This window comes from Mustela nivalis (genome assembly GCF_964662115.1).
Source record: "Mustela nivalis genome assembly, chromosome: 17".
Classification (NCBI taxonomy): domain Eukaryota; kingdom Metazoa; phylum Chordata; class Mammalia; order Carnivora; family Mustelidae; genus Mustela; species Mustela nivalis.
Genome location: NC_139036.1, coordinates 56756464 through 56770921, shown reverse-complemented (window position 1 = coordinate 56770921; position 14458 = coordinate 56756464). Strand labels below are relative to the sequence as shown.

Below are 14458 nucleotides of genomic sequence, written 5' to 3'. Positions count from 1 at the left end.
AGAGGAAGTGAGAGAACTGTAGAGTTATTCAGGAAACTGCAGGTCATTCGGAAGCATAGAAACAAAAGGCCAGCCACAGAGGGCTCTGGGGGATATGCTAAGGACTTTGGACCTTATCTGTGACTCCCAATTCTGTTTGAAGTTTAGAAAGCCCACTGTTGCTGCAGTGTAGATGATGATTTTGGGGGGTGGGGTAGGATCATCAGTGAGGAGGAACGATGGTGATGTGGACAGGTTAGGTGATAGAAATGGAGTCAGGAGATAGAGGAAGGGAAGGCACAGGACTAGGTGTCCTCCTGGCAGGCTCCACGTCCAAGGTCACCTTCAAAGCTTGAGAAGCCACGGAAGCCTTGGCTCACAACTTAACCAAAGGAAATTCTAAGATGAGAACTTTCAAGATCAGTTGAGCAGGTGACAGTAGAATCTCAACGACCAAGTTTAGGTTGTCACTGGTTGTCTGACTCTTTCCCACGCTCAGCAATGTGGTCTCAGAGACCAGCAGGAGGCTCACTAAATGTCAGGGTAATGTCCAGTTATTACCGGCAGGCGGCAGCACCGCAACTCACAGAGAGCAAAGCGAGAAACCCTTTTTGGCGACTAAAAAAAAAAAAAACCCCGCAAACCCCACCAGAAAGGAGAGACTTTGGGGTGATTAATTTGTGCATTCTGAAGTGACTGATGTGGCCAGTTTATTATCTGCAAGTTTTGCTACAGTTACAACAGGTTTTCATGCCAGGATGTGACTTTGACTTTGCAAATTGCTTCTTACTCCAGTATCTTTTTGTGATTTAACATGAGCCACACACATTCAAACTATTGCTTCTAGTGTTTTTTTGGTTTTATTCTTCTCTACATGGAATGATCTTGGGCAACGTTCTCTCAAGTTTCTGAGTTGTTTGCAGAAAATTTTTTTGCAGGAAAGCCAGTGTAACAAATGTTGAAGGTTTTGTGTTTTGTTGGCTTTTTTTTTTTTTTCTTTCTTTTTAAAATACACCGCCCACCATTGCTTCATTTCCAGACAATTGTTTTTACTTTAAATGTTCCCTTCCAAATCTGGTCCATATGCATATATTTTTGCATAGATATACTCAGAGTCTGTTTTATCAATGCTGCATTTTAAAAGGAAGTGCATATTTTTTTTCCTGTTCTTTTAGGCTTCTATACTCTTCTGAGATCTCACCCACTTCCTTAGCTTCAAATATCACATGGCACAGAAAAGCGACCACATCTTTATCTCGAGTCAACTTCTGTTATTTATTCTCTAGGCATCCATTTATTCACTCCATGCACTGTGCTGGGGGCTGGGACTACAAATGTGTAGAGGTACGGTTCTGTTTCTCTGAGAGCTGGTAGAACTTGGGAAGGAAGGCTTTGAACAAATAAGGCGGCAATGAGATTGAGGTATAGTGGGAATTTTGAGGAAGAAACCCTAAAACTGGCTTAGGTGTCTAAAAGTGTGGGGCAGGAGGTCAACTGAGCAGAGGAAACTGCATATACCAAGATATGAATGCTCCAAAGATTATGGTACCTTCTGGAAACCACAGTGGTTTAGTTTTGGTGGAATGTGTGTTGGCTAGAGACAGAGAGTGGGACGGGCAGGCAGGGGCCAGATCCATAACAGTCTTGCAAGTGACTTGAGATAGTGTCTTGTGGATGATGAATATCTTAGTTCCCATTGATTTCCCTCTGCAACCAGAGTGATAAAGTACTTTGAAGATGGACATCTGACTGTGCCCCCCTCCTCCACTTTGGTATTCTATAGGATCAAGTGCCTTGTTTTTTAGCAGCTCTGAAAAGGCCCTGCACGAGCCTCTCCAAATGCCTTACCCACGTGCCGCATTCTTCTTTCTTTCTTTCTTTTTTAAGATTTTATTTATTCATTTATTTTATAGAGAGAGAGAGACAGCGAGAGAGGAAACACAGCAGGGCGAGTGGGAGAGGGAGAAGCAGGTCTCCTGAGGAGCAGGGAGCCCGATGCGGGGCTTGATCCCAGGACCCTGGGACCATGACCTGAGTTGAAGGCAGAGGCTTAACCAACTGAGCCACCCAGGCGCCTCCCACATTCTTCTTCATCCCAGTTATAAATGGCTTCCTTGAATCCTTTCTTACCATCTGCCCTTTGTACATGCTGCACCCTCTCCTGGAACACCATTTTCCTCTTGGGCTAACTGGAGTCTCAAACCTTCCTCTTCAGCCTTCCCTGATCCTGGGCTAGGTCAGGTCCCCTGCCATATGCTCCCAAAGCTGCCACTACTGCAAATGTCATACTCCCAAAGGTATGTTCCCCTCCCTGTGACAGGTAATCCTGTTCTCTACAAAGTAGATGCTCAGTTGATGTAGGGAGAATGAATGAATACATTGAGCTTTTCAACAGCATACTGATACTTCCACCTGCATGTCTCCTAGAACGATGAACTCTACATGTCCAAAACTAGACATCATCATCTCCTTCCTTGCCTCCTCCCTGCCCCACCCCACCTCTGCCCAGTTAGGTTGGCTGGCACACTTCTCTGTTGTTCTACCCACTCAAAACAAAGAAATCCAACTTTTCCCTCACTTCCTCCTCCTCTCTGCTCAGGAGCTAAGTCCTTCCCTTCCATGTCTGTTTTTTTCCTGGCCACCATTCTAGAATTACTAAGTAATTATAAAGCATCATAGTGGCGAAAATACGGATTTTAGAACAAGATAGGCCTAGGTTCAAGTCTTGGGTCTACTGTACTTGGGTTTTCTTGGGTCACATCAGGAAGCTCTCTAAGCCTCAGTTCTGAGTCTGTAAATGGGAATACTTATTATCCACCCTCTAGAAACACCATACACTTCAAGTGGTAAATAGATAATCCTCTTATTATTTTTACTACATATCGGACGTGTCCTGCTCAAAAAGCTTCAGAGGTTGCTAATCACTTGACCATGAACCCTAAGCCATACATCTTGGCCTTGTCTCTCACCCCACCCCAAATCTTAAAATCTGGGCAATTTAACATATTGGCTAATTCTGTCAGTGTTTCCTCCCAGCTTCCAGGTTGCAGTTCAAACACCAAGTCCTCTCTGATTACCTGAGCACTAAATAATTGGCTCCCTTCTCTGCGGTCCTGTAGGCATTTCAGTGGGACTTAAGGCCCGCTCTTTTGCCTTGCAGAACAGGCGGCTCTCCTGTGAATTACAAATTGCTGAAAGCAGAGGCTTTGGTAGGTTCATCTATTACCTTGCAAAGTGCCTTGAATACAATTGGTGCTCATAAAATGCCCGGTGAGAGAACAGCTCATTTTCCTTATTTCAGTGGCTTCTTTTCTCTGCAGAATCAGACGGCTGGTTATTCTCATCGCAGCACTATTCTGTTGGCTTCCAGGGAGCACATTACCATGAGATACGTTCTGTTCTCTTTAATTAGAAAGAGCTTTTGGAACTGAAAAATAGGAGTTACTTCTTCAAGCCTCATCTGCTGCTCCCCCGTACTCACCCGCCTGCTGCAGGAATCGAACTACTTAGCATTACACAGAACAGGACTCTCCCGCCTCTGCTCCTTTGGGCGTGCGTGCCGGTCCCCTCTCCTGGAGCACTCTTACCCGGACTTCTCTGTCTAGTGAACTCCTACTCGCCCTCCAAGACAGCTCAGACGTCATCATCACCTTCTCTGGGAAGGCTGTTCTAATATGGGCAGAGTAGCGGTCCTTCCCCCCATTTTTTTTTTTTTAGCTTCCTCAGCATTCCCCCAAATAATTCTAACATTGCATATAGCATCTGTTTGTTTACTTTCCTTCCTCTCCTCCAGACCGCGAATTCCTGGCGGGCCGGGATACCTGTTCCTCTGTGTGCCTTCTACACACAATACCTGTACCTATACCTATGATTAGCACACAGTAGGCGCTTGATTAGATAAGCGAGCGAAGAATATGTTAATTCCTCTAACGCGGCCGTTTGGCCCACATTCTCAAGTATTTCAAAAGCTGGTCGTCTCTTTGGAGTGTTTCAGGGTGGAGGGAGATTCCCGCACCCCACACCCCGCAGGAGGAGGGAAGTGATTAGGGTGTGGTGAAGAGTTACGCCTTCGGGGCTAAGCTGTAATTGACCCGTCTAGGCACAGAGAGGGTTACAGCGACCCGGAGGCGGAGCCAAGTCGGTGCCACCTGCTCCGGGGCGGTCTGGCGCACGCGCCTTGGCATCTAGATGGTGGCTACCTGCGGGGCCCGAGCCCAGGAGGAGCGCTTGCGCTCTGGGCCTTTTCCGCCGGGGGAAGTCTCGCGGGGGCGGGGCGGGGCGGGGCGGGGCGGGGCCGCGCGGGGAAGTTCTCGCGGGACCCCGAGGAGGAGCGGAAGCCAGGCGGCTGTGCTGCTTCGGCGAGCGGGCGGCGGCGGCGGCGGTAGCGGCGACGAACACTGAGGCGACGACCGCGGCGGGAACAGGCGCTGCCCTCGGGGAGCAGCAGCGCGGTCGGCGGCCGCTCGCACCGCTGCAGAGGGGCCGGCCGGGCGCGGAGCGGAGCAGCTGCGCCACGGTGAGTGCGGCCGGCGGCGGTGCTGCGGTGCCTCTTCCCCCTCGCTCGGCAGCGGGAGTCGGCCCGCCGGGCCCAGCCTACCCAGGGCTGCCGGGGTTCGGGTTCGGGACGGCGAGGCCTGGGGCGGGGGACGGAGTCCCCGGGGCTCCCGGGCTCCGCGTTTCCCCTTTTGGGGCGCTTCCTTCCTGGGGACCGTCCTCCCCCGGCCCTTAGCTCGGTGCAGAGCCCCGGACCCCGGGGGCGGGAGGCGGGGGGGCTCCTCATTAAGTTTCACGCTTTCTTCCCGAGGGTTTGCGCAGAGGGGTCGGGAGAAGCCCGGGATCCCTGGGTACTCATTCTGTGAGTCAGTCTGACTTGGCCCGGGAGGCGGGGGATTCGCAGCGGCTGCAAATGTGGTGATTGATGCTCCTGCGACCTGCACGGCCACCACGTCACCATCTCCTGGTGTCATTGGGCCGAATTTGGGGAGGGAACCCACCTACCGTATGAATACCGTTGAGTTAGAACCTTTGCTGCCGGAACCGGTCGAGATGTCCACTTTTTTTTTTTGAGGCTGCTCTGAAAAATAATTGTAAAGAACAGTAAGCAGCAGTTGGTTGGAATGCTCCGAGGAAGGATTTCAGTGCGAGGGGAAAGAGAAGCACCGGTATTTTTCATCTGTAAGGCTCTCCGTAGAAGCCACATGAGTTATAGCTTGTTGAGGGAGTCCTTGTAAAAGTTGGGCTTTGCAGAGGAGCCGAAGTGCACTCGATCTATCGTTTGGTGCTGTGGACTCAGAAAAGAGTCCAAAAGACACATGAAAGAAGTTAGCGTTCTCTCTTTGGCTTTCCTGTCTCTCTTTCGATGTATACTTCTCCAGTCCTTGCCTTCCCTTTCTACTTCTATTTTCACTGCGGACATCAGATGCTTACTTGTGTAATGCAAGTCATTTGCCCATCCCTCCCCCCCTTTTTTTTCTAATCTACTTCCCCTTCCTCCTTTTTGTCCCCTCTTCGACATAATTTTTCTGCCCCTTGGTGCAGTTTGCCTTCTCCCTCATGTAAAGATTCTGTTTTCTCTCCGGGGAAGATCCCCTCTTTTCCTGTTTTATCCTTCACTTTGAAGCGTGGGCTTCAGTCAGCCCTGCGAGACTTGAAGTTCTCCCCCTGGGAACTGGGAGGCTCAGAGGATTGAATTCATCCATAGGCTGTCAATACTGCCACAGGGTCACAAGTGTAGCTTGCTTGTGTTATTTGTGTTTTAGTTGTTCTCTTTGTTTTGATATTCTGCTTTTGTGCCTGCTTACGCTTTTCTTCCTGTGTCTCTCTTGTATTGGTTAAGGAAGATTGGGTCAATTGGTGGCTTGTATGACTTATTTTTTTTGGCTTTTAGTTGGAGTGGTTCACGTTAAAAAAACAAAAACTAACCATAGACCTATATTACAATAGAATTAAGATAACATAAAATATTTGAGGGAATAGAATTTTAGGCCATAGATGAATTAATTAACACTTGCCCGTTGTGACAGTATGAATTTATTCTTTGCCAGGGTTCTTTTAATCAGGCATCTTTGTTATTGCTGTCGGGGTTTTTTCGGTAGAAAGGAATAACTGTTCCATTGCTTCTTTCCTGGTTCAAAATTTTCTGAATTCCCAAAATAAAAAACGAAGTTAATTCTTCTAATCGGCTTTCTTTGATACTAAAAGCAAGCATTTAAATGCTTGAGGCAGTTTACTTCCTTAGCAAGTGTATTCAGATTTGAGGGATTGCTAGGTTTTAAATACTACTGGTTGATGGTACTTAGTTTTTCTGAGAAAAATCTATTATGTTGCCTGTTGTGCAGCAGCAGTTCTGATTGTACCTAGAACAGAAGAGTAATAGATTTTGGAGAAATTAAGTAATATAGAAAAGAGACCCACCATGCTCTCCTGAGAGAAATTAATAGTTACTTGCTTAATTCAAAAGAACTTTCTGGCACCACTGAAAGACTGTTGAGAGCCCTTGGTTTTATTTGTCAAAATTGGCTTTTTCCTTGTTGAGCCAAGTGAGGACGCATTATTTTCATCATACACAACGAAGTTGTAGTGCATCCTTGGAATGCAAACTTTAAAATCTGCTTAAGGCATCCTTCTAGTACATCAGTGATTCTTCAGGTTTAGCATGCATAAGAATTACCTGTGAATCTTATTTTAAATTAGGCTCTGGGCCTAAGGCCACTACATTGCAGAACTCTAGAAGGCACCCCATGGTGAAACAGTCTCTGAATGGGACTTTTTTTTTTTTTTTTTTTTTTTTGAAGATTCCATTTATTTCTTTGACAGACAGAGATCACAAGTAGGCAGAGAGGCAGGCTGGGGTGGGGGCAGGGGAAAGCAGGCTCCCCACTGAGCAGAGAGCCCCAATGCAGGGCTCCATCCCAGGACTCCTGGGATCATGACCTGAGCCAAAGGCAGAAGCTTTAACCCACTGAGCCACCCAGGCACCCCTGAATGGGACGAACGATTTTGATGCAGCTGGTCCAAAACCCAAAACTGTTGTTACAGAATGCAGCTGTAAAATCATGAGGCTGGAATGTGGCTTTAAATTAGTCAACTTAAATTATGCTTTCTGTATGTACAGAGTAAATATTTAAAAGCCTAATAGAATAAGTGACGATAGATGTGATTAGTCTTTATATGTGTAAATATTTGAGCATTGTTAGGACTCTGATGTGGAGCAATTTAATTTTAAAGTTTATATTTAATAGGGCTGTTAATTTGCCTACCAGAAAGCGCTTCAGAGTTTGTATGTAGATGGAAGAAGATGGACAGTGCAGGAACATACAGACTGGTACTTGAAAAGATGTTGGTGATGCCAGCCAGTTGGTACCTCTTACAACTTTGTGCCAGAGACTCCACAGCCTTTACTCCACTCCGAGGCCTCACATGCGCTATCTCTTTCAATCATCAAAATGTCCCGTCGGTAGGTGCGTTATTATCCTCATTTTCCAGCTGAGGGAAATGAGGATTTAGGGAATGTAGGTTATTTCACCAGTGTCGCCCGTCTAGTGGTAGTGGGCCAGTTGAATTCAGGTCTGACTCCAGAGCGCCAGTAATATTTTTTGGTGTTTGACCCTAGTGATGAAAATACAATTGAGGTGTGTATTGCAGAAAGTAAAAATACTGGGGTGCCTGGATGGCTCAGTTAAGTGTCTGCCTTTAGCTCAGGTCATGATCCTTGGGAGCTCCCTGCTCAGCGGGGAGTCTGCTTCTCCTCCCCTCGCACCCACCTAGTGTTCTCTCTCTTACTCCCTCTCCTGAATAAATAAATAAAATCTTGAAAAAAAAAAGAAAAAGTAAAAATATTTTGTCCTCTTGCTCCCAGAGATAACCATTGTTAACATTTTGGGTCTTTTCTTTAGCACACATTTGATAAATACTATTTTGCTTTATGGAAATGGGATAAACTAATTTTTCTGCATTTTTGCTTTTAACTTGATAGTATCTCTTGGTATTTACATAGCTATTCCATAGATGCGCTCGTGGATATTGATCAGGTATATATGTATGTGACACATGGTATTTGTCATTATTTCAGTGAGATAATCTAGGAATTGAATTGCTTGTTCAAGGATATCTATTTTTAAATTGTCAACATAAAATTACTATAGTATAGTATACTATAAAATTACTTTCCAGAAAAATTGAACTGATTAATTCCCTACTACAGTGTGGCCTTTGTGATGGGTTTGTTATAACACAGTATCAAGCACATGGTCAGTCAGGCATATAGTAGCTGCTCAAAATGTTAAATGGATGAACATTGGAGAAAGAATCAGAGTATGTTCACCCAAAGTATTGGAGAGGCTAAATACTATAAACCTTTAAAAAATTTTCCAGTTAGGGGACGCCTGGGTGGCTCAGTGGGTTAACCTGAACAATTCAGGCTGCACATATGGTTTTTTTTTTTTTTTTTTTTTTTAAGATTTTATTTATTCACCAGGCAGAGAGAGAGCACAAGCAGGGGGAGCAGCAGGGAGAGGGAGAAGCAGGCCCCCCCAGGAGCAGGAAGCCTGATGTGTGGCTTGATCTCAGGACTCTTGAGATCAGGACCTGAGTCGAAGGCAGACCCTAGACCCACTGCAGGGACTCCTGCACTTGTGTTCTTAAAATTTGTTGCTTGTGGGGGCGTCTGGGAGGCTCAGTGGGTTAATAAGCCTCTGCCTTTTACTCAGATCATGATCCGAGTCCTGGGATCCAGCCCTGCATCAGGCTCTCTGCTCAGCTGGGAGCCTGCTTCCCCCTCTCTCTCTTCCTGCCTCTCTGCCTACTTGTCATCTCTGTCTATCAAATAAATAAATGAAATCTTTTAAAAATAATAAAATAAAATAAAATCTGTTGCTTGTGATGGGCTGCAAGGTGTGTGCTGGAACAGCTTAACCGTTCTCAGTAGAGTTCAGTGTCAAATGTACTCTCAACCCATCTTCTCTGTTAAAATCATTATACATTGCGTCCAGTTTCAGTTTTCTTCTTTTAGTTATTAGTGTTCTGTATGATAGTTTTTTTGTGGGTATGTTGTTAGGGCTTTTGTGTTTTTTTTTTTGTTTTTAGGGTTGTGAGTGGGGTTTTTTTGTTTTTGTTTTTGCCTTTAATGAAACACATCCTTTTGAATTCCTTTAGCCTGTGTGCTCTTTCAGTGGCTAGCCTCGAAAGCTGAGCCCTTCAGGTTTTCTCCATGAGCTGCTTATTTTTATTTGGCACAACCACGGAAGTATTGATTATGCCTGGTTTTCATTTCTCTCAAACTGCATCTCACGAAGCCATAGTTATGTGAAACATGATTTTCAAGAGTGTTAGTCTGTTTATGCTTTTTTCTAGGAATCCTGTGGTAGATGAGTTCGGTCACAGGAAAACCCAGTGTTGAAAACCGTCTTGGTTTTTATGCCGTGTCTGTTTAGTTACACTGCAGTTGTCTGAAATCCCGTATGACTTAGAAGTTTGTTCCTTGTTACAACATACTACCTTGCCTGTGACAACGCTTTTGAGTTTCTGATTTTCTGATTTCTGTTTTTCAAATATGAAACTCCTTATTTTTGTTAGATCTGCTCAATTTAGCTTCCTACCATTGAAACATAGTCCCAACAATCAGCCCTGGACACCAATTAAAATAAATTACCTGGTCAGATAGAAAATATTGAAAGTATTGACAGGCATGTAGCAAAGATCTTGGAACATTTGTAGCTCAATAAAACAGGTACACGCATTGGAAAGTAGGCAAAAAAGGAAAAGCAGTTATTAATGCCGGGGAAAAGTAAAGGATTGTACCAGAAAGGAAAGTTGCTTGTAATATATTTAAATCAGCAGTGAAGAATATTTTGTAATGTGAACTGCTTAAACCGGAATTCATGGTATTACTGGATGGGCGGGGGGATGCTGGCAGGGGCGAACGTCTCACAAGAGGTAGATCATGGCTGGAATAAACTAAGAAACAGCAGTAGAAGCATATTGTTTAGAAATACTGGAAGTAAATACAAAGCAAAAGACAAAATTGAGGGTGATTGCTGGTAGGTGTTGGGGTGGGGAACTGCCCCTTTTAAAAATAAGCCTTTTAAAAGCAGTGACTTTCAAAATTATATACATGGATTAGTTTGACCAAAAAAAAAAAAAAAAAAAAAAAGGCAACTACAGAGAGAATAAATAAAGGATGTTTAAGGACACACAAAAATAAATACTCTGAGGGGTGCCTGGCTGGCTCAGTTGAGAAAATATGGGACTTGATCTTGGGGTTGTGAGTTTGAGTCCCATGTTGGGTGCAGACATCACTTAAAACTTAAAATGAGGGGCGCCTGGGTGGTTCAGTGGGTTAAAAAGCCTCTCCCTTTGGCTCAGGCCATGATCTCAGGGTCTTGGGATCAGGCTTTCTGCTCAGCAGGGAGCCTGCTTCCCTTCCTGTCTCTGCCTGCCTCTGTCTACTTGTGATCTCTGTCAAATAAATAAATAAAAGGGTTTTGTTTTTTTTTTAAGATTTTATTGATTTATTTGAACAGAGAGAGAGAGATCACAAGTAGGCAGAGAGGCAGGCAGAGAGAGGGGAAGCAGGCTCCCGGCAGAGCAGAGAGCCCGATGTGGGGCTTGATCCCGGTATCCTGAGATCATGACCTGAGCTGAAGGCAGAGGCTTTAACCCACTGAGCCACCCAGGCGCCCCTAAATAAATAAAATTTAAAAAAAAAAAAAAAACATTTAAAATGAGACATATACATATATGTGTTTGCTAGCGCTCTGTCTTCCCTCTTTTAGAGCCAGCCCCACATGGAATATCGTAGGTATGGCCTGATAGAGTAAACGTTGGTTTGGTTTGATTAATTTCCCTGCGGTAGAATGTGTGGCTTTCAGAATTTGACTGAAGGACTTTTTTTTTTTTTTTTTTTTTTTTTAGATTTTATTTATTTATTTGACAGAGATCACAAGTAGGTGGGGGTGGGGGAGTAGGTCCCCTGCCTAGCAGAGAGTTTGACTAGGGGCTTGATCTCAGGACCCTGAGATCATGACCTGAGCCGAAGGCAGAGGCTTAACCCACTGTGCCACCCAGGTGTCTCTGAAGGACTTTTTATTACCAGGTGATTTCTTCCCTCCCTGGTAACACTCATTTCCTTCTAATCTTAATATTCCCAGCTGGCTTACTGCTTAGTCCATTTGCAGCTATGCTTGATTAATGCCCCAGTTGTTAACTTTAGAACAAAAGAATAATAATCACCCGTGCCCCTCAGATGAGCTTTCTGCTAGGTGGTAATTATCCAAGAAGGGTGTCACTATAAATACTCTGTCCCCGTTCTGCCACTGTCAGTGTTGTTTTCTGCTTTTTTTTTTTAGCCTGTATGAAAACACGAACTGAAAACGAGAATGGGGCTTTATTTTCCTTTCCTTAGGCAGAGGTCTAGATTACGTCCATGTCTGTGGCTCTGTGGCTGGAGACTGAATGCCCACCGTTGCACATCACGAAGGTTATTACAGAATCTTTACCTGCAAAATGCAATTTGGCTCATTTTAGAACCCCTCTGGCTCTGAGAAGAGCAGCTGTTGTTAGGGTGACTGTGAGAGGCTTCTGTTTGATTTACTGGCACCATCTCCCTGCCCTTTCATCCCCAGATAAGGCATCTGGCAGCTCAGATTCTGAAAAAGGGATTCCTTTCAAGTGTAGTTAGGACTTCAGCTTTGCTCCCTAGGGTGTTTGGAAATAATGTGGAGGATGCTTCTGGAAATGCTGGACCTAGGACATCTATTTCAAGGGCTGTTGGGACTCCAAAGCCTTGGGGGTGTTCAGGGGAGAAAGGTGCCTTAGGCAAGAGCAGGTCTTCACCCACAAAAGGCTCTGACACAGCCGGATCTCCTTTTTCTGGTTACCTGAGCTTGCTGAGCAGTTTGGCAGTAGTAGAGGGGAGCTGCCTTGCTCAGAACAGCAAATTGGATTTAAGAGAGGAGTTCCGAGGTTCACCTTCTCCTGCTTTCCTAGGAGCAGACCAAGGGTTAGTTTGTGACAACAGTCAAGCAGCTGAGCACCAGAGCTGGAATTGCTTGCTTTCGACGGGGTCGGGGACCCAGCGTTTTCAGAAAGCCCGAAAGCTTGGCAGGGAGAAAGGAAGGAGATGGGCCGGTGCCACAGAGAAAAGCGGGGTCCCGTCCCCAGGGCGAGGCCTTTCTTGGAGCGGACTGCATCTCGGGCCGGAGCAGCGGAGCGTAAGGGGCGAGGGAGGAAAGGCGGAGACTGAGCGGGGCTCCAGCCGGTTCCTGCACCCCGCGCACACCCAGCGGGAAGGAAGAGGAAGTGTGTTCGGGAATAGCTCGAGCGGCGGCCGCCATTGGCCGGCGGGCCTGTCAGTCGCCTGGGGGCTGAGACTGCGAAGAGGAAGGAGGCGATCGGGGCTCCTGCCTGCGAGCGAGGGAGGCGGGCCGAGCCGGGCAGAGCCAGGGGGCGTGGGGGCTGGGGCCGCGGGCGGATCGGCAGGGCGGGGCTGCCTTCGGTGCTGGCCACTTCTCTCACCCATCCCTCTTGTGATTCAGGGTGGCATTGTGTATCCCGGAGTGCACGAGCGAGTCCCGGGAGAGCGGCGAGGCCGAGCCCAGAGCGCTGGGTGGCTTCGGCAGGGAAGACTCCCTTCCCCCGGCTTCAGGCTGCTGAGCCCTGAGCAGCGCTCAGAATGGAAGCCATCGCCAAATATGACTTCAAAGCTACTGCTGACGACGAGCTGAGCTTCAAAAGGGGGGACATCCTCAAGGTAAGTGTGATGCCACGCAAATGCCGAGATGGCCTCCTGTTGTACTCATCTACCTTCGTTTGCCCTGATAACACAAAGAAGCCGAGCCCGTCCTTTCTCGGTGCCCACTTTTCCCGTTTACCGTGGGGTGGGCTCCCGATGGCTGACACCGATGCTGAGTGGAATATTAAATATGACTTACGAGGGTTGGGTTGATGTATGGTCTTTAACTGCCTTTGTGTGAATGCCTCGAGTATTTCTGTTTGCTTGTTGGTTGGTAATTCAGGGAAAGTCAAAGCAGCATGATTGTAGCAAAGAAGTGTATGAGGGGAAGGGTTTTTGTCCTTATTGTTGTTGTTAAGACTTAAACTTGAACTATTTATGTAAAAGCACTCAATTAGTCTTACTTTACCCAGTCAAGAGATTTTTGCAATCCAGAACCTGAGGCTAGTTGGAGAGGTGGTTAGAAGTATATGCCAGAACTCATTAAAGAACCTTAGTGTCTTTTAATTCTTGGTTAAAAAAACCAGTGGGGTCCTAAATCCTTAGGTTCGTCTTGCTGTTGCACGAGTCAGATGGCGATTTTTCTGAAAAGAAACTTGAGCAATTACCCTGTATTACAGTCTAATTGCACAAAAGAAAGCTGCTGACAGTTTAAAAATAAGCTGCTTTCCAGTTTGCAGCTCATTCTGAGCCCAAACTATTTACATGAGGATTCGCTTTCCACCTGGCACATGGTAATTATGTTGTTTACCCAATTGACGGCAGCAGCTTGCCCTTTTGGATATGTAATTTATTTTTACAAGGGTGGGTGTTATCGAATAATGTGTCAGCTCTACAGGAGAACCTGAAGTTTAGCATTTGCATATCCCGGGTTCGCTGCCTCTCAAGTTCTGACATTTTTCTGATGGTTGAGAGTTTGCCACGCATTTGTTTACTACCCCTGAGTAAAATTATTAATATTTTACAAAGAGGAAGAAAGTGGAAATGTAGATATGTGGTCCCCTATAAAAAGACTGCTGGTTTTTTCCCCACTTTTTTGAGTCCTGCCAACCTGTGGGTAAGTTACTATTTTGCTCTCCTTGCCTGAGGCACAGAGTTCCACCCCAAAGTGTCTTGATGTTAGACAAGTAGGTTGTGCTTCATAGAAGGCGATTTTGAAGAGTCCTTTAAGGGGAAGGAAAGTGTTTTTTTCAGAGCTGTCCTTGTGATGCTAAGCTCCCCGAGCGTATTCTCAAAGTCAGCACTGAAGTGTCAGAAAGCAGACAGAACCAGCTGTAGATTTTAGAGTAACATACGTTTTCGGTTTCTCTTTTCTTAGCTAGAAGTCAGAGCAAAGGAGAGAGCTTAGACTGTTAAATTACTCTATCGTGGATATACAGAGGAGTAATTTGACGTTTCCATAGGTGATGACTGTTTTTAGCAGATAAACAGTCGTGGTACCATCCTAAGATTGGCTACTCAGATGTTGTACACCTGAAACTAATACAGCACTGTGTGTTAGCTGTAATGGGATTTTTAAAAGGATCGGCTGCTCACGTCGATAGCCTCTGCAAAAACCCTGCAGGAACAATTTTTTCTCCCCCACAATGCAAACTTGGGTTTCTCCATTGAGCTTACCCAAGAAACTTGAATCTGGAAGCCCGGTAGTTCATATTTTTCTCTAAGTTTATTCCATTATATATGTAGCACTAAAGCAACAAAATGAAAATACGGATTTGAGGTCTATTTTTAATAATCTTCAGGCACTCA

The 14458-nt window shown here is 45.7% G+C and overlaps 1 protein-coding gene across 1 annotated transcript in view; it reads left to right on the top strand.

Moving 5' to 3' along the window:
- Positions 1 to 4277: 4277 nt before the first annotated feature.
- GRB2 (growth factor receptor bound protein 2) overlaps positions 4278 to 14458 on the top strand; it is a 70509-nt gene continuing 60328 nt past the window's right edge. Inside the window, exons 1-2 of the mRNA XM_082705279.1 lie at positions 4278 to 4495; positions 12513 to 12727. Coding sequence (XP_082561405.1) covers positions 12650 to 12727 — 78 coding nt within the window. The 5' untranslated portion in view covers positions 4278 to 4495; positions 12513 to 12649. The remainder of the gene's footprint in view (positions 4496 to 12512; positions 12728 to 14458) is intronic.